The sequence below is a fragment of the Carassius gibelio genome, chromosome B1 (assembly GCF_023724105.1).
Source record: "Carassius gibelio isolate Cgi1373 ecotype wild population from Czech Republic chromosome B1, carGib1.2-hapl.c, whole genome shotgun sequence".
Taxonomy (NCBI): Eukaryota; Metazoa; Chordata; class Actinopteri; order Cypriniformes; family Cyprinidae; genus Carassius; species Carassius gibelio.
The window spans coordinates 10,021,624-10,039,010 of NC_068396.1; the positions used below are offsets into that span (position 1 = coordinate 10,021,624).

At 36.6% G+C, this 17,387-nt stretch overlaps 1 protein-coding gene across 2 annotated transcripts; it reads right to left on the reverse strand.

Annotated features, from left to right (window-relative positions):
• Positions 1 to 6,591: 6,591 nt before the first annotated feature.
• Positions 6,592 to 16,947, reverse strand: LOC127948688 (ETS-related transcription factor Elf-2; the record flags this gene model as incomplete). 2 transcript variants are annotated; one of them, XM_052545318.1, is given in 7 exon segments in its annotated part: positions 6,592 to 8,281; positions 8,363 to 8,719; positions 8,859 to 9,048; positions 9,664 to 9,744; positions 9,898 to 10,074; positions 10,188 to 10,298; positions 16,755 to 16,947. In XM_052545318.1, coding segments are annotated over 7 exon segments (1,773 nt in total), but the record flags the coding sequence as incomplete, so codon positions are not given.
• Positions 16,948 to 17,387: the final 440 nt, after the last annotated feature.

The following is a 17,387-nucleotide window of genomic DNA, read 5'->3' on the forward strand; positions in this document are numbered from 1 at the left end:
AGTGTCTGTGGAAAGGTCAAGTTTCTCGCCAGATCACACAATAAATGTACGCACTACCTCCTCGTGGCTGAATATATAACTGCATGAACTGCCAAGAAATACAGCTTCTATGACGTAATGACTAGAATTCCACTGAAAACTCTTTTGCTAGAATGCAAAATCAGTAAAGCATGTGCTAATATATGACTATAGGTGTGTAACTACCTCATTTTCAGTGCACTTGGGGCCTAACCTGCCTTCTTTTGCTGGCAAGGACTGCAAAGGATCTGGCTTTAGGTGGAGTCCAATGTCTGGGGCTGGATTCACGGAAATGTTCTTAAAAAGAAGTTAAGAAAATTTTTGAGAGAAATTCTAAGAAGTTCTTAAGAACGTGCCTAAGTGCAATTCTTGAAAAATTCTTAAGAAGGTCTCAAATATTTTCTTAAGAACATCTTTTTTTTTTTAATGAAGAAAAATTAAATTAGTATAGATTTACAACAAATGTATTACCGCCACATTTTAATTATATCACATTATTATACTTCTTTAAAGTAGTAACCACATCCTGATCATGTTTTTTAATGTTTTGAATGTACAGTTTGAATGCATTTTTATGACACTAACCGTCAAAAGTGAATTTACTCGCAGGGAAAAGTAAAATAATTACATCATTTGACATCGATGACAAGAAAGAAATAGAAACTTCACTAAAGCAAGAGCTAAGTTAGAGGTTCTTTTCGAGGAAAATTTACTGGATAACACTAAAGTCGACAGTAAAAAAAAAAAAAAAAAAAAGAGCAGAAAGATCAAGGGAGCAAAAATGACAGGTAGATGGCAACCCTCCCCTGTACCAAACTCCCAAACCATAGAGGTTCCAAACCTTTTTATACAGTCTATGGTCCAAACAGAGGAAATGATGGACATCCAGACCCAGCTGTTGAAAGAAGCTGCTGCACTCCGAAATGTTCAGGAGGAGTTGCTTCAAGCTGTAGAGAGAGGCTTGCCATATAGAGAAACACTAGAAATAAAGAAACGTAAACTTTACTAATTCAACAAATATTTATGACAGTATCGTAGTTCAATAAATATTTTTTATGAAAAAAATTATAATAATTCCATAAATATTTACTTTGTGACAGAATTGTGACTGTATTGAATTGCAATAATTTACTTGAAAATAAAATATTTATTAACCAAATGCAGTAAAGTTTTTTTAAGTAACAGTAAATGCAGTATGTTTTTTATCGTAACGGTAAATTCAGTATGTTTTTTTTATAGTAAAGGTAAATGCAGTATGGTTTTAAAGTAACGGTAAATGTAGTATGTTTTTATAGTAACGGTAAATCCAGTATGTTTTTAAAGTAAGGGTAAATGCAGTATGTTTTTAAAGTAAGATTAAATGCAGTATGTTTTTATAGTAACGGTAAATGCAGTATGTTTTTAAAGTAACGGTAAATGCAGTATTTTTTAAAGTAAGGGTAAATGCAGTATGTTTTTAAAGTAAGGGTAAATGTAGTATGTTTTTTTATAGTAACGGTAAATGCAGTATGTTTTTTTTCTATTAACAGTAAATGCAGTATGTTTTTAAAGTAACGGTAAATGGAGTATGTTTTTAAAGTAACAGTAAATGCAGTATGTTTTTTATAGTAACAGTAAATGCAGCATGTTTTTTATAGTAACAGTAAATGCAGTATGTTTGTAAAGTAATGGTAAATGCAGTATGTTTTAAAGTAATGGTAAATGGAGTATGTTTTTTTTATAGTAACAGTAAATGCAGTATGTTTTTTAAAGTAAGGGTAAATGTAGTATGTTTTTTTATAGTAACGGTAAATGCAGTATGTTTTTTTTCTATTAACAGTAAATGCAGTATGTTTTTAAAGTAACGGTAAATGGAGTATGTTTTTAAAGTAACAGTAAATGCAGTATGTTTTTTATAGTAACAGTAAATGCAGTATGTTTTTAAAGTAATGGTAAATGCAGTATGTTTTAAAGTAATGGTAAATGGAGTATGTTTTTTTTATAGTAACAGTAAATGCAGTATGTTTTTTTTCTATTAACAGTAAATGCAGTATGTTTTTTAAAGTAAGGGTAAATGCAGTATGTTTTTTATAGTAACGGTAAATGCAGTATGTTTTTTTCTATTAACAGTAAATGCAGTATGTTTTTAAAGTAAAGGTAAATGGAGTATGTTTTTAAAGTAACAGTAAATGCAGTATGTTTTTTATTGTAACAGTAAATGCAGTATGTTTTTAAAGTAACAATAAATGCAGTAATGATTTTAAAGTAACAGCAATGCATTATCAGTTTTTTTTTTGTTTTTTTTTTTTCAGGTGAATCGTCTGGCTATTAGATTATTGCGGGCTTGCAATCCTGAGTTGCTTGGAGGGTTTGCTACATGCCTCAGAGGGTCATCAGGCTTGCCGGGTGCCTCTGGAATGTTGGGAAGGGGCACACAATGCATCTGGCATATATTATGCAGCACACACACTGCTGCAATAATTTGGCATGCCCTCTCAGGTGTGTACAAGAGCACTCCCCCAGAGCGATCAATGCATCGGAATCTAGATTTCAAAACTCCAATGCATCTCTCCACAACTTCCCTCGTTTTCCTTTGTGTCCTGTTGTATCTCTCATGTGTTTCTGACGCTGGATGAAGAATTGGAGTCATCAGCCAGGGTCTTGAGGGGTAGCCACTATCCCCTATAAAACAGATATTTATGAGCACAGACACAACATTATACCTAAAATAAACTGATTATAATTTATGAATCTATTATAATTATTAAAGGGGGGGGGGGGGTGTAATGCTATTTCATGCATACTGAGTTTTTTACACTGTTAAGGAGTTGGATTCCCATGCTAAACATGGACAAAGTTACAAAAATTAAGTTGTACGTTTGAAAGAGTATTTCTGTTCCAAAAATACTCCTTCTGGTTTGTCACAAGTTTCGGAAAGTTTTTTTTTCGAGTATGGCTCTGTGTGACGTTAGATGGAGCGGAATTTCCTTATATGGGTCCTAAGGGCACGTCTGCCGGAAGAGCGCGCGCTCCCGTAGAGCAGAGCACTGAGAGCACAACAGACATTCACTGATCAGAGCGAGAGCGTCGCGAAATGTCACAAAAGGAGTGTGTTTTTGGTTGCCAGGGCAAGACAACCCTGCACAGATTACCAAAAGAGAAACAGCATTAAGGGACCAGTGGATGGAGTTTATTTTTACAGAGCATCAACGGAGTTGTGCAAGTGTTTTTGTTTGTTCCCTGCATTTCGAAGATGCTTGTTTTACAAAGATTTGCACATCGTTTATTTCTTAAGGTTAATGCAGTCCCAACGAAAAAGGGTCATGATCGTGTGTTGGAACCACAAGCGGTGAGTAAAACTGCTTCAAATATCTCTGTGTTGTTAACTTAGCTATCAGCGCGTAAGCACATCAAGTAAACAACATGCGATGTTGTCATCCAACTGCACGAGTAAAACTGCTTCAAATATCTCTGTGTTATTAACTTAGCTATCCGTGCATAAGCACATCAAGTAAACAACATGTGATGTTGTCATCAAACTGCACTTTCCACATGTACAGCTTAAAAAAAATATAGATATATATAAAAAAAGACGACAAAGTGGAACTTAGTCATTTCCCAAAACCGCTAAGCAAATATATACAGTTTCAGTACATACCACATAGAGACGTTGTTGCTGATGCTGCTCTTGTTAAATTTCAGCCTCTGGATCTGATTCTGGATCATAAATATACGCTGAATCTGACTGTTAGCCATGGTTTGTTTTGGTTGGTTTTGTCCATAGACAGTAAAAGAAATGGACACAGCGACCCCATTGGAACTCAACTGAGACAATTGGTTTTGTCCTCACGATAATGTCACAGCTTCCAAACGCTCTCAACGCAAAAGCCTACTGGCGCTCGTGATTCTTTAGCTCCGCCCACACGTCACGCCTCCAGCCGGTCGTGTTTTTCCAGGAAAAATCGGTACAGACTATCTTTCTCTTATGAATATAATAAAACTAAAGACTTTTTGGAGTTATGAAGGATGCAGTACTACTCTATAGGTACTCGAGATTAACAGGATATTGAGTGAAAACGAGCATTTCACCCCCCCTTTAACATTATTATTATTGTCGTGTTCTCATTTGAAAGAAGACACTTGGAAGTTTACTACAAGCATAGAAAACATGAGACCGAAAATCCTAGAAATGCAAAGTCATATGTAAAATGAATTTGTTACATATTTGAGGTTGACATGCCAAAAATGTTCTTTAACTAACAGCCACCCATCAGGTATTTGGCCTTCAGTGAATTGTTAACAAAGCGCTGAGTTGGTCATCATGTGTACTCCCAGGCCATTTTGCTACAAAGTTTACTTTCAGTGAAGCATCACAAACTATGGGCATTAATTGAATGAAAATTCTTATATAATTCTTCATCATCAGATGGGGCCTAAAAATGTTTTAATATAACTAATTAATGTATTGAATATCATTTACCTTGATGGCAATGTGTGTCCCATCCACTGCACCCAATACATTTTGAAATGCTGCAATCTTAAAGAATTTGTTTAACAAGGATTTGTTCTGCCGCTGTTGATGGGAACTTAATGAAGTATTTCACCATTCTGCTGAGGGCCCTTGACATGCTGAAAACAAATTGGGACACACTCAATTGACTAATTCCCACAGTATTACTTAAAACTGCTTGGAATGATCCAGAAGCAAAGAATCGCAGTGCAACCATTATATGCAGTATCACAGGAAGTGGAGAGGACCTTTTTGTTTTTCGCTGCAAATTATCTCTCAGAATATGTGCCAGATACATTACTGGGTTTCTCGGCAGCCTATTAAGTCTAAGCAGAGCAAGATCAGGAAGGGTGAGAGGATCTGCTCGATCTCCGAGGCCTTTCTAGCTCTCCCTATCTATTGGCAACCCACAGTACTTCCATCTGAAAGACAGACATCTAATTAACCAAGTATGCTAATTTATATATTATGTTAGTTTATATAAGTAAATATTTAATAGTTACAATTTACAATATTTTTTTTAAAGTTTAATATTTGAAAAAAGCTAAAATTTCATAAAATATTACCCTTTGGGTATTTATGACTAGTTGGCAGTTATCTTAACTTTAAGAAATTATTTTAAATTATATTATTTTTTTCCCCTAGTTTGTATTTCCTAGGATAAAAAAGTGAGCTGTAATTCAACAAAAGCCATATTTTTTAGAGAGAGGCTTGCCATATAGAGAAACACTAGAAATAAAGAAACGTAAACTTCACTAATTCAACAAATATTTATGACATTATTGTAGTTCAATAAATATAAGTTACGGTACGGTAATGCGACAGAGAGTCGAGTGGTTATGACGCAATCGTTTAAAGACTCTGTTTGTCCATTATTTATTTCTAAAGATACACGACAATGTATAAAGGGCTCCATTACCTTCTATGTTACATTATGGCCCTGTATAAACAGTTTTTGTAAAAAATAGGCTAACGATTGCATCATAACCACTCGACTCTCTGTCGCATTACCGTATAGACATGAGGAGAAGCTCGCAGGCAATTAACTTAATATGGCGTACTGGCTTAATGACATCTAATTAACCAAGTATGCTAATTTATATATTATGTTAGTTTATATAAGTAAATATTTAATAGTTACAATTTACAATATTTTTTTTAAAAGTTTAATATTTGAAAAAAGCTAAAATTTCATAAAATATTACCCTTTGGGGATTTATGACTAGTTGGCAGTTATCTTAACTTTAAGAAATTATTTTAAATTATATAATTTTTTTCCCCTAGTTTGTATTTCCTAGGATAAAAAAGTGAGCTGTAATTCAACAAAAGCCATATTTTTCAAAAATTTGCATAGGATTGTTGCATTTTAGCACCTATAATAAAATATTCTTAATCTTGCCGTCTAACTTTAAACAATAAAAATAAGATTAATGAATCACTGCTAGTTGGTCAGTCTAGCTCTTAAAACGGTCTTATGCAACCAGCCCCAGAACTTAAAAAAAAAATGGTTGCGAAGCAGCCGTTAGCCTCCACTTATTGTAAAATGAATATATGAATGTCTGCACATAAACCATTAAATAGTTTTCAAAGAATAATGGTTTAGTGGAAAACTACTCGTAATTCCCACTTGGTTTTTACTCTAGTTTCGATTAGAATAAGTCACATTCAGTCTGGCGAATGCAAGCGGTCTGTCTAGCAGTAAATGTTTAAATATTTCAATGCATCTTAAGTTTCAAGTTTCAGTTTATTTACATAGCACGTATAAAACAGCCACATGGCTGACCAAAGTGCTGTACAAAGATAAAAATCAGCACAGCTAATTAATTAAAATAGGGTCTCGCCCCAATAAAAATAATGTAAAAAAAAAAGTATAAATCCATAGAAGTCTAATCAAAAACCATAATAGAAAAATAATTGTAATTGTAATCTCTAAAGGATCTCCTAATCTCAATCCCCTCTACGTTTGAGTCTGGATTGTGATTCTGATCACTGGATCTTAAAATTCAATCATAAAATAGTGACCCAAGACACAACAGACAAAACAGCTTTGGAACCGACTCAGATCAAAAACAACACCACTCAGATTCAGGAATACTTTTTGTATTGGAGTAAAATCTACTCGAGTACACTTTGAAACAAGAGTACAACAAAATAGAATATGCTTCAAATGTTGAATATACAAACTAGATTATTCTGAACACAAACATCTTGTTCTCCCTCTTTAAGGACTAATAAAAACAAAGGAAAAATGCGCAACAAATGTGCTTGAATTGAGGATGCATGCTGATGATTGACCTTTTAAAAAAAAAAAAGGAATTGGCATCATTCCAGAATTTGGATCCAGATGTACTTACACCTAATCAGTATGGTATGGTATTTTTTTTTACCTGTATGATTGAAATGAGAATGCAAAAATGCTTTGCAGTTTGTTTGCCAATAATACTGTGCTTGGTACAATGTGTGAGGGAAACAAACCAAAAAAAAACCACATTGAACAAAACATGAGCATAACACAAAAGTTTGACTTATCAGAATAACGACAAAAACAAAACTGTTCTAAGGCTGCATTGTTTATAAATTCAGTAAACTGTATATTTCATATATACAAAGTCCATTTCTTCCCTTACTCGAAGTGGGAGATTCGATTCAGCAGTGTGCGCTCACAGTGATCGTCAAAAGAAACTGCTGGTTTTGCCTTGCAATTTAAATGTTACAGAAAAAAAAAAACTTTATACAAGTTATAAAAAGTTGAATTTATCCTCCCTCAAAGGTACACATACTTCAGCTTCTCACCCCTTAGTGTTCTGCTTAGCTGTCATTAGTGTCAAAGTTAGATTAAAAAAAAGAAATGTAGTGTCCTTTACATTGGTCCCTTTAACAACTCATAATTGAAATGATGGACATCAAGATTTAATCCACACGATGAGACACTTGTGGTCTTTTCCTGTTTTTTTTTTGTTTTGTTTTTCATATAAAAAGAAACGCAATTTAACTCTGAAACTGTACAATTCAATAAATCTGCAGTTTGTACTCCCAGTATGTGATTGAATGGTATCTGGGGAATACAAGTTAATTTATTATTGTTCATGCCTGACAGAAGGCATCACTCTTCAGCTCTCTGCTTCAGACCGTGCATTTGAACTTTCCTCAATCCCCACTGCTGCTGCTTGCTGCGTGGGATTGTTCAGCTCTGGCTGTTCTGCCGAAGTGCTATCCGGTTTCGATACTGCGCTTTTCGCTTTTGGAGAAAGCTGGCTCTGTTGAATCTGGATCTGAACTGGAACTGACGCCGGAGTAGATGCCGTCTGAACGGAAATCGGGACTTGAGTTTGTGTCTGGATTGAAACAGGGACCTGTGTCTTCGCCCGGGCTGGACTGTGCTGGGCTGGAACTGCCAATCGGACCACCTGCGCCCCCGGCGCCACAGACATGGGTGCAAGGGCTCGGACAGCGAGGGGGGCACCCATCAGATTGATGCCCGTTGGGGTGCCCGGTTTGCCCTGTAGCTGGCACTGCGTGAGCTGGCTTGCGGGGATGGTGATTATCTTGGCGAGCTGGACCGTGATCTTGTCACCATTCTCAGCTGTGGCAGGAACCATCGTTGGCATGGTCTGGATTAGGACTTTGGGTGCGTTTGCACCGGTTCCTGAGCCGGTGTTGGTGGGCGCTGTAGTGAAGAGAGAAGAGTTCGCTGACTGCACGGCCACCGTGGAGATCTTCTGTCCCAAGGAGTTTGTCATTACGACCGGCACTTGCATAGCAACCCGCACAGTCCTGGACACAAGATTGTGTTTTAAAACATAACAGTTGAAAAATCTTTTTTTTTTTTTTATACACAAATTTAAGACTGGTTACCTGGGTGCATTGGGGATAATGGTGGCATGAGACTGCTGTGATGGATCAGTTGACGCAGAGACCGTTACAATGCGCTGAACAGGAGTTGCAGTGAGCGCAGCTTTAGCTTTTGGGGAACCCGGATGGACCAAAGTCCTACCGCCCCCTCTCAAGATAGCAGGGGTTTTGGAGAGGTCAGTTGCCAAAAGAGTGTCAGATGAGGGAGGAACACGATCGTACGTCTTCTCTCCAATTACATCACCACCAGGGTCGCACTTATCGTCATCGATGACGACAATGTCTTTAGGCATTTCCTTAAACTGGTACACCAACCTCTGACCCTCTACTTTAGCCAAGATGCCTCTTTGATAATAATACCTGAGAGAGAAACAAAGACAAATACAACATTAGATCGGATGGTTGTAATTATGGATACCAACTGCAACTGGTCAATATGGCATTGGAAAACGTGTTGGAAAAAGTCATCTTCTGGTGTTTGCACACACAAGCTCCTCACCTGAGAGCTCTGCCCATGGTTTCATAGTTCATGTCTGGTTTGTTCTTGTGTTTGCCCCAGAGCTTTGACACAGCTTTGGAGTCCACCAGTTTGAAGATGCCCTTCTCCCTCTGTGTCCACTTAATGTATCTGGGACAGGTGTTCTTATCCTGCAGCAGGTCCAACAGGAACTCCCACAGGTATGTGCTTCCTGCAAGAAAACAGAAATATCTCAGAAGTTCAACATAAACGTTCAACTGTTTAATACTTTCCAATAAACAGCCACTGACACTCTAGCAAAACACAACAGATGTAAAAACTGAATATAATAGGTTCCATTTAAAAATACTGCAATGGATGTCACAAATCCTGTTAAGAAGATATCAAAATATTATCATTAAATAATAACAATTATAAATACACTGATGTTTATTATTTTACATACACACACACACACACACACACACACACACATATATATATATATATATATATATATATATATATGTGTGTGTGTGTGTGTGTGTGTGTGTATATATATATTTTTTTATTATTTTTTTTTTTTTTAATCAATAGTGTAATCATTAAAATTATACATTTTTATTGTACATTATTTATTACACATTTATTGCTCTATAAAATACTGATTATCCAAATTACCCAGAACTGAGTATAATGAATACTTATGATGTATACAATATACAACAAAAATACATCAAGGTATGCGAAAAAATTTGGATTACATTACAGTTCCTTTTTGATTTTGCAGATAAATATAACCCAGATGTTTCCTCACCAACTGATTAAGCAGAAATGTGAGACATACCTTTGCCTTCTCTAGATTTCTTCTTGATGCCCAGGTCTGGAGATCCGTTTGAAATGTGATGGGATTTGGGTTTACGCCCAGCTGAAAAGATTAAACAAACGACAGTTAAAAGTTAATTAAATAAACATATAAATAAATATAAATGAAGTTGGCCAAATATATTTCACAGACATCCAATTTAACTAAAAAAAAAAAGAATCTGAATATTGCCTTTGCCAGTGTTCATGTTCTCACATTTCCTTCTTTTGTTGTGTTCCGTCTCCAGCATCTCAGGCTCCTGGAGAACAGTAACCACCTCCATGGGCTCCGAGTCCTCTGTGCTGACCTCCACCACGGTCTCGGTCAGCACGTCAGGACGCATGGCAGCATGCAGGAACTCCGAAGTGTTGACACACGGAGGCACAAAAACCTCTACACAACAGGAAAACAAAATGTTGGAAATCATGTTTTTCCCATGGTGTGGTTATCTAAAACAGTGCCTTGTTTTGTGATGTGAAAGCTAGAAGAGAGAGAGCAGTGCTCACCTGGGCTCCGGTCCCCTCGCAAGCTGGAGGGAGAGTCCATGTGTAGAAGAGCTTCAGCGGCCTCAATGGTTTTGTCAGAGCATTGTACAGAGCCATGAACTGATGCTTCCACTGCAACAGACAATACACACACACACACACACACAAAAACATCAAAGACAAAAATACAGTAAAAACAGTAACGGAGTGAACTATTATTACACTGTAAAATAAACGTTTTCAACTTTAAAGTACTTTAATATGTAATTTATTTCTCTCAAGGAAAAAAGTAGCCTTATAGATTTATAAATATATTAAGTGTTACTTTTGAACAACTGATTGCATAATTGCCAAATAAAAGTTGATTTTTTTTTTTCATCTTCCCAACCTACACTTTTGAACAGTAGTGTAATTATTAAATGCCCCATGCACTGGACTGCTGGTACACAAGCAACCCGTTTCATATGTAATATCTGTACACTTAACTGACAATAGAGGGGGCTAGTGGGTGAAAACGTGCATTTCTGGTTACTCAATATCATAAAAAAAATAATAAAACCCCAAATTGAATGATATGTTTAAGCATAGATGACGAGAAAACTGGTCTAGTAATGGCTATAAATCAAAAACCAAAAGTCTATCAAATAGATTCATTTTTTTTTTTACTCTTCTAAAACCTTTATGGTTGAACACCTTATTTAAGTGACATCCATTTGGTATGGAGACTAAATCAAGTGTGTGATTGACACTTTAATATTGTACTTAAAAGCTTTAAAACATTACTACAGATAACACACTTTGTCACTCATGTCAACTTTTTGACTTTTGATTATTTGCAGTGACAATGCAATTTGAGCACTCTAGCAAGGATTTACTAAATATAACCAACACTAATGGTTATGACATAACAACATTATAAGTAAATCCCAAAAGGACCTATTAAAACAAAAGTGGAACCTCTGAACTATAGCCTTCTGCCTTTGCACCTGAATAGATCCAGGGGTGTCATACCTGCAGTCAATCTACTCAAAGCCCAATCTGTGTGCTCTGAAACAGTTTGGATAAAAGCATCTGCTAACTGACAAGTCACTTCCTTGGATGCACTTATTTAGAAACAGGTGCGGAGAGGCTGATCTCAGACAAGCAGTTCATGCATATATAGGACAGAACCTCCTGCCCTGATGACGTTAACATCCAGAGCCACTAGCACCTGTGCCAGTCTATCCAAACCGTCACTCAACTCCCATTACAACCTGAGCCTGTCCATGTTTGGCTATGTGTGTCTGTTGCTGCACACTGGGGTTGGGGGGGGACTATCTTTAGGCAGTAGCAGTCATAAACACATACACACAGTGTCCTCTAGAACGGGTGACCCAGCATGCATTTACTTCCTGTATTCAGACAGCTCTGCCCTTGGAGACAGGACACAAATCAGAGTGTAGATATTACAACAAAAATCTTATGGTGTACATGATTACACTGCAGAATTAACATGCTCTGCATATGACCTGCTTTCAACCAATTACCATAGAACAGAAATAAATTATAACATTTGTTTTGAACCACAAGTGTTATATCCTTCAGTCCTCGTAGATATACATTTAAAATAATACTTTCTTCAGAAGTATGTTTTCTTATCCAAGAATGAACTTAATTAAAAACGTTCACAAAACACTACAACAGCTGCTGTATATCTAATCACGTCGTTGTTGCTGTTCATATAATAAGAAATACATTATTATTAGCAATAATTCAGCAAATCGTAAACAACCAGTACAGAGGAGTTAATATTGTGGTACTATTTTTTTGTCACTAAAATAGCGGTCCACTAGAAAGTAGTGCTTTCCCTCCTCACTTCCGTGTTTACAGTCGTCAGATCTTTCCCTCCAGTTCTTTCTGAAGACGCTCTCCGAGCTTCCTGCCACTCAATCCCCGCCCCGAATCTGATTGGCCTCTTCTTTGGTCAACGCCCCAATAAAAAGGCAAGGCGATTGGTCAGGTGTAGGATTTCGAACGCAACGCCAAAACTATTGGACAACAAGCGCTGTCACTCAAAATGTAGACAACCCAGTGGAATAACAATGCTTCCGCCATCAAATTAGCTCTAAAATCTAAACATTCACAGAAAAAAGTATCACTCGACACTTTTACAGCAACACATTACATATCATAAAAGACAAAGTGACGTTTAAAGGAATAATTAAGCGATAAACGTTGCTCACTGAGCTTAGCATTCAGCGCTGAAATGTGCAGAAAGCAGTGCGACCACGTTTAGATAACGGGACATCTGCGACATGAAGCAAACATGGATTTTATTACTCAAACTCATTGTTTTCGTCATGCACCTTAATATTATTAATAAATAAAACGGCGGTTATAATGTAGTTGCGCCGCGTGTGTTTTTTTTCATCCGATATGCCACATTTCCTTTGACGATGAGGTATCAAAATAAACCAATCGTTGAACGTAATGCTCTCAGAAGCTATTTTATAAAATATAAAATGCACTTAATATATTAACTAAAATTGTTTTTCTAGTAAGCTGTATTTCAGAGTTAAAAATAAAACTCGGTGTCCTTCCGACTCCAGACAGCGTGGCAAAGACGCTGGAAAGACAACATCTCTCCCACTTCCTGGTTTCAGAGCCGCGCACCACCTCCAGAGAAATCCGTTATTCTAACACGGTCCACATTTAAACCGCCCTCAGCGCCGCGCAAACTCAACACTGTGCACGCTACTCACGCACAGCACAACACACATGCCTTCACGCTACTTTTCAGCACTCCAAGCAAGCAGATAAGAAAATTAGGCAACGCCATGCAGGTTGCCAACCAAGGTGATCACTTCCTGAAATGCCCTCCATTACTTTACAGCACAACTTCGCGGACCTCCGCGATGCGACGCGAGCAGCGCCTCAAACAAAGCCACGCTGGCGAGGATAAGCAAGCACTTTAGTCTTTTTACCTGCTCGGATAAGCAGATCGAGCTGGTTAGCTGGTCCATCATGCAGCGACGTCGCCATGTTTCGTCCAGAGGTGCAGAATTCACATTCACTCGCATTGAAAGCGTTTAGAGACGCACGACTCACGAATCGCTCCGCCTCCACAGGAAATCTCCACAAACTCAACAGCGCGCACATATCCTTCCGCGCCGAACTCAGGAAATTCTCCCCGCGCTGTTCGTTACGTTTGATGAACGTCAAGAGCATTTACAAAAAAAAAAAAAAAAATATGTTAAATCTCTTCAAAATAACAGTTAAAGTGACGCACAGGAGTATTTCAAAGCACGGGAAATCTAAAATTATCTACAAAGTGAATTTATTGAAGATAACTTCAGATGTTTTACTGTCAAGAGGGATTTTCTGTATAAAATATTGCTAAACATCTTTTAAAACCTTCGATTGTAAGGTATCTAAAACATCTAATCTTTTAAGCACTTTAAACTATGATCTCGCTCTATATAGATAAGGTGAAAATTTATATATCATGTATATACACGATAAGTAAAAATTGATAGCACTGAAAGCACTGTAAGTCACTTTGGATAAAAGCGTCTGCTAAGTGCATAAATTTAATTTAATTTGATTTAATTTTAAAATGTATTCTAATTTTATAATATATATATATATATATATATATTTTTTTTTTTTTTGCGTCGTATTTGGTATTTCATTCTTACCTATTCTTCATATTAAACATCTTTGTTTTATCCTTGCAATTTTGTAACGGGTATCAAATAATCTAAAATATTTATGGACGAATAATAAGGGGGCGGGGCATTATGATGTCACGTAACACTTGTGAGTATTAAGTATAAGTTACTTCAGTACTGACATTTTAAGTACGGTGATTATTGTTATAATACTTCCAAAAAGTATTATAATACGAATGACTATATTCTGCGCAACACTTCAAAGAGTGCCCACAAGAGGGCAGTAGAGATTTATCACAGGACAGGACCTTGGCTAATCTACCCCATTTATATCCTCTCATCCTCATGTTGCTCCTAACCATTAATTACTTTCTTACTTTATAGGAACACATGTGATAAATAAAAAATAAATAAAAACTGTCCCCATTTACTTCCGTTGTTTTTTTTTTTGCTATATAATGAAAGGAGTGATTTTTTATTTTTTTTTAATTCAATAACAGTGCAATTTTTATTAGGGGTGTAATGGTTCACAAAATTCACGGTTCGGTTCGATACGATTCACTGGTGTCACGGTTCGGTACGTTTTAGATACTGCAAAAAGAAAAAATTGGCAGATAAATTTCCTTGATTTGAAAAAAAAAACAAATTATTTATTAAAACTAACAAAGTATGTTTTTTGTTTTTGATGGAGCCATTCTTTACCCATCTTCTGTGGTGTTTTCTTAGCATTATACTGTATAAAACAAAAACAGCTCCTTAAAAAAAGTTGTAGTAGTTATGAACAAATACAAAGATGTAACTTTTTATATGGAACTCTATAACTCTTTATATTGAGTGTGTTTTTACTCAACTGGTTCTCCTTAGGGCTTATGTTTTTTGTAACAAAGCAGGAATTACGGTCTGGCTGAAATGGGCTCGTGAAGGAATATTGTAACGGGGCTCAATTACATTAAGCATGTTCTTAAAACCTGCGTTTTCCACTACAGAGTAAGGCGCTCGCTCACTCAGTACGCGCTGAAGGCTCGTTGCAAAATGACTAAAGGGTCTTTCTCACAGGACGCGGTAGTATGCGCGGCGCTGGACCCTGGGCTCAGCATTGCCCTTCAGATACAACGCGATTTGCGCTGCACTATGCCAAGAGCAAAGTAGGTGGAGTTTTTAAAACTGTCCGTGCATACGTTCTATTTATAACAGTTCTTCTATATAATAACGTGCAGGCTTGTTAATTGTATCGTACTGCTCAGGAAATTCCGACACAGTACAGTACTAGTCCATTTTGATTTCCGTGCTTGTTTGGATGCCCCGATCGATTGGTAAAGTGCACCCAAACACCAGACCTGTTGGTTATTGGAGGATCTTCTATTTCTGGTCTGTTAAACGCACTGGCCACAGCGTACTGTGCATGAACTGCTCGCTCACTCAGCGCGTACTGAGTGAGCGAGCGCCTGACTGAGTAGCCTAACATAAACATATAAGTTGGTGTTTTTTTTCCTTCTTCTTCAGGGGTGTCAGGGGCGTTGCCTGTTACGTCGTTTGGGTTATTGGTCTACCTTGTTGAACGTATAACATTATATTTAACTTTTTTTTTTTTTTTTTCAAAATATAATTAATTAGTCCAACGAACCGTTCGGTACATAATGCGTACCGCGTACCGAACCGAAAGCCTCGTACCGAACGGTTCAATACGAATACGCGTATCGTTACACTCCTAATTTTTATTGGAAATTGGTTGTAAAAATAGAGAAGTGTAGCCCTGTGTTTGGCTGATAGTAACTGTAACTCAAACAAGAAAGCTATCATTGGTTGATTTTCTAGCAGAATCATGCTTATGTGGTTATCTTCTGAAATTATGTATCACTTAACAGCCCATGAATCCTAGCCCATAGGGACGGTGTTCTATATACAACGTATAACAAATAGTCTTCATTCACCAAAATAAACAGGGTACGTAACTATAACTGAGACATAAGAAAGCAATGTGCAACTATTATAGTCTACTCTCTCCCTGTAGTATAAAATGTCTATCAACATCCACCCATAAGGTATTTTCATTGGGCGATTGAGGTTTACAAATACATAATTCTGGTTACAAGTCATGTTCACAAACAGTGGCTTCATAAAGTCTCCCTGCTAACAGCAACTACTGGAAATCATAGGGTTCCAAATATTTTTGGACAGAGATGAACAGAGAGCATTTTGTATATCTAATAAATGAAATCTACATATAATCTACATATCTAATAAATGAAATGTGTCAATAATTGGAATGCATCTAAAAAAAACAAGTTCTTTATAAAGTCATGTGATCAGGCAAGGACATAAAAAGAACCCTCAAATAATATGAGTATACAATACTACTACCAATAAAAAATAATAATAAATGATTAAAATATTTTATTCTAGTATGATTCAAATGATAAATCAACAGATACATTAATATTGCAAAATAAAAAAACAAGTATTTAAACAGTAATAATAATAATTTAATTTTACAACAGAACAACAGTAAAATTACTAATTCCTTTCCAACGTTATGCCACAGAGCTTATACTTGAAAATAAGTGCAGGGTGTCTATAAGCAACCAAAACTCACAGCACATGCAGTGAGGAGTTTGTATGGAATACTAAAAACACTAATTAATGAGCTTCTTGCATGGAAATGAACAAACTGCAATGATTCGCTCTTAAACATGCAGTGCATTTATATTCATTTAATTAAATCACAGTCTTTCAAATTTTCCGACTAAGCCAATGAGGTAGTGTAACAGAGCATTTGTTTAGTGTGCTTTCATTAAATAGTGTGTATATGTCTCCATGCAGTGATGCTGAAGCACAAAAGGGTTTTTATCCTCAAATTTCCTAGCCAGGTGTTTGTATAAGTTGAGTGAATATCAGCTGAGAAAGACAGAACAGTAGTTATTGGTAACGGTGTTCTCACCTGTCTCCAACACTTCAGTCTCCACCTCCTGCTCCTCAGCTACTCCCTGCATCAGGTAGGTCTCGTCATCGTACACCAGCAGCTGAGCGGCGAAGCCCTGCTCCAACCGCGCACTGGGCACCGGCTCCACGATCACCGCAGGGTACTCCGCCTCTCTCTCCATCTCGCCTTCAACCTCATACACACCCTCCTCCTAGACAGAGAACAGAGGTTTCACTTCCTAAACATTCATTCTAAAATAAATTAACATAAAATTTCAAGAGTTGCTGTAAAGTTTAACGACACTAAAATGAACACTTTGGACAATTCTACAAAACACTAAAGGGACTTGCGCTATAAACATAACTATAATACTAACTCTATTAATAGGGCTGAGTATCAATTCAAATGTTCCAGATTGATTCGATTTCGATTCACAAGCTCTCAAATCGATTTGAATTTCGATTCTCGATTTGATTTTCTGTACTCGAGTCTCGATTCAACTCGATGAATATAGATTTAATAAAAATACTATATTTATAAAAAAAGAACAGTGAACATAAGTTTGCAATTGGGTAATTAATAAAAAGAAATGAAGAGCCACAAACCTGTATATTAAACTTATATTTTAGGTACACTTGGGTACATTAAAAC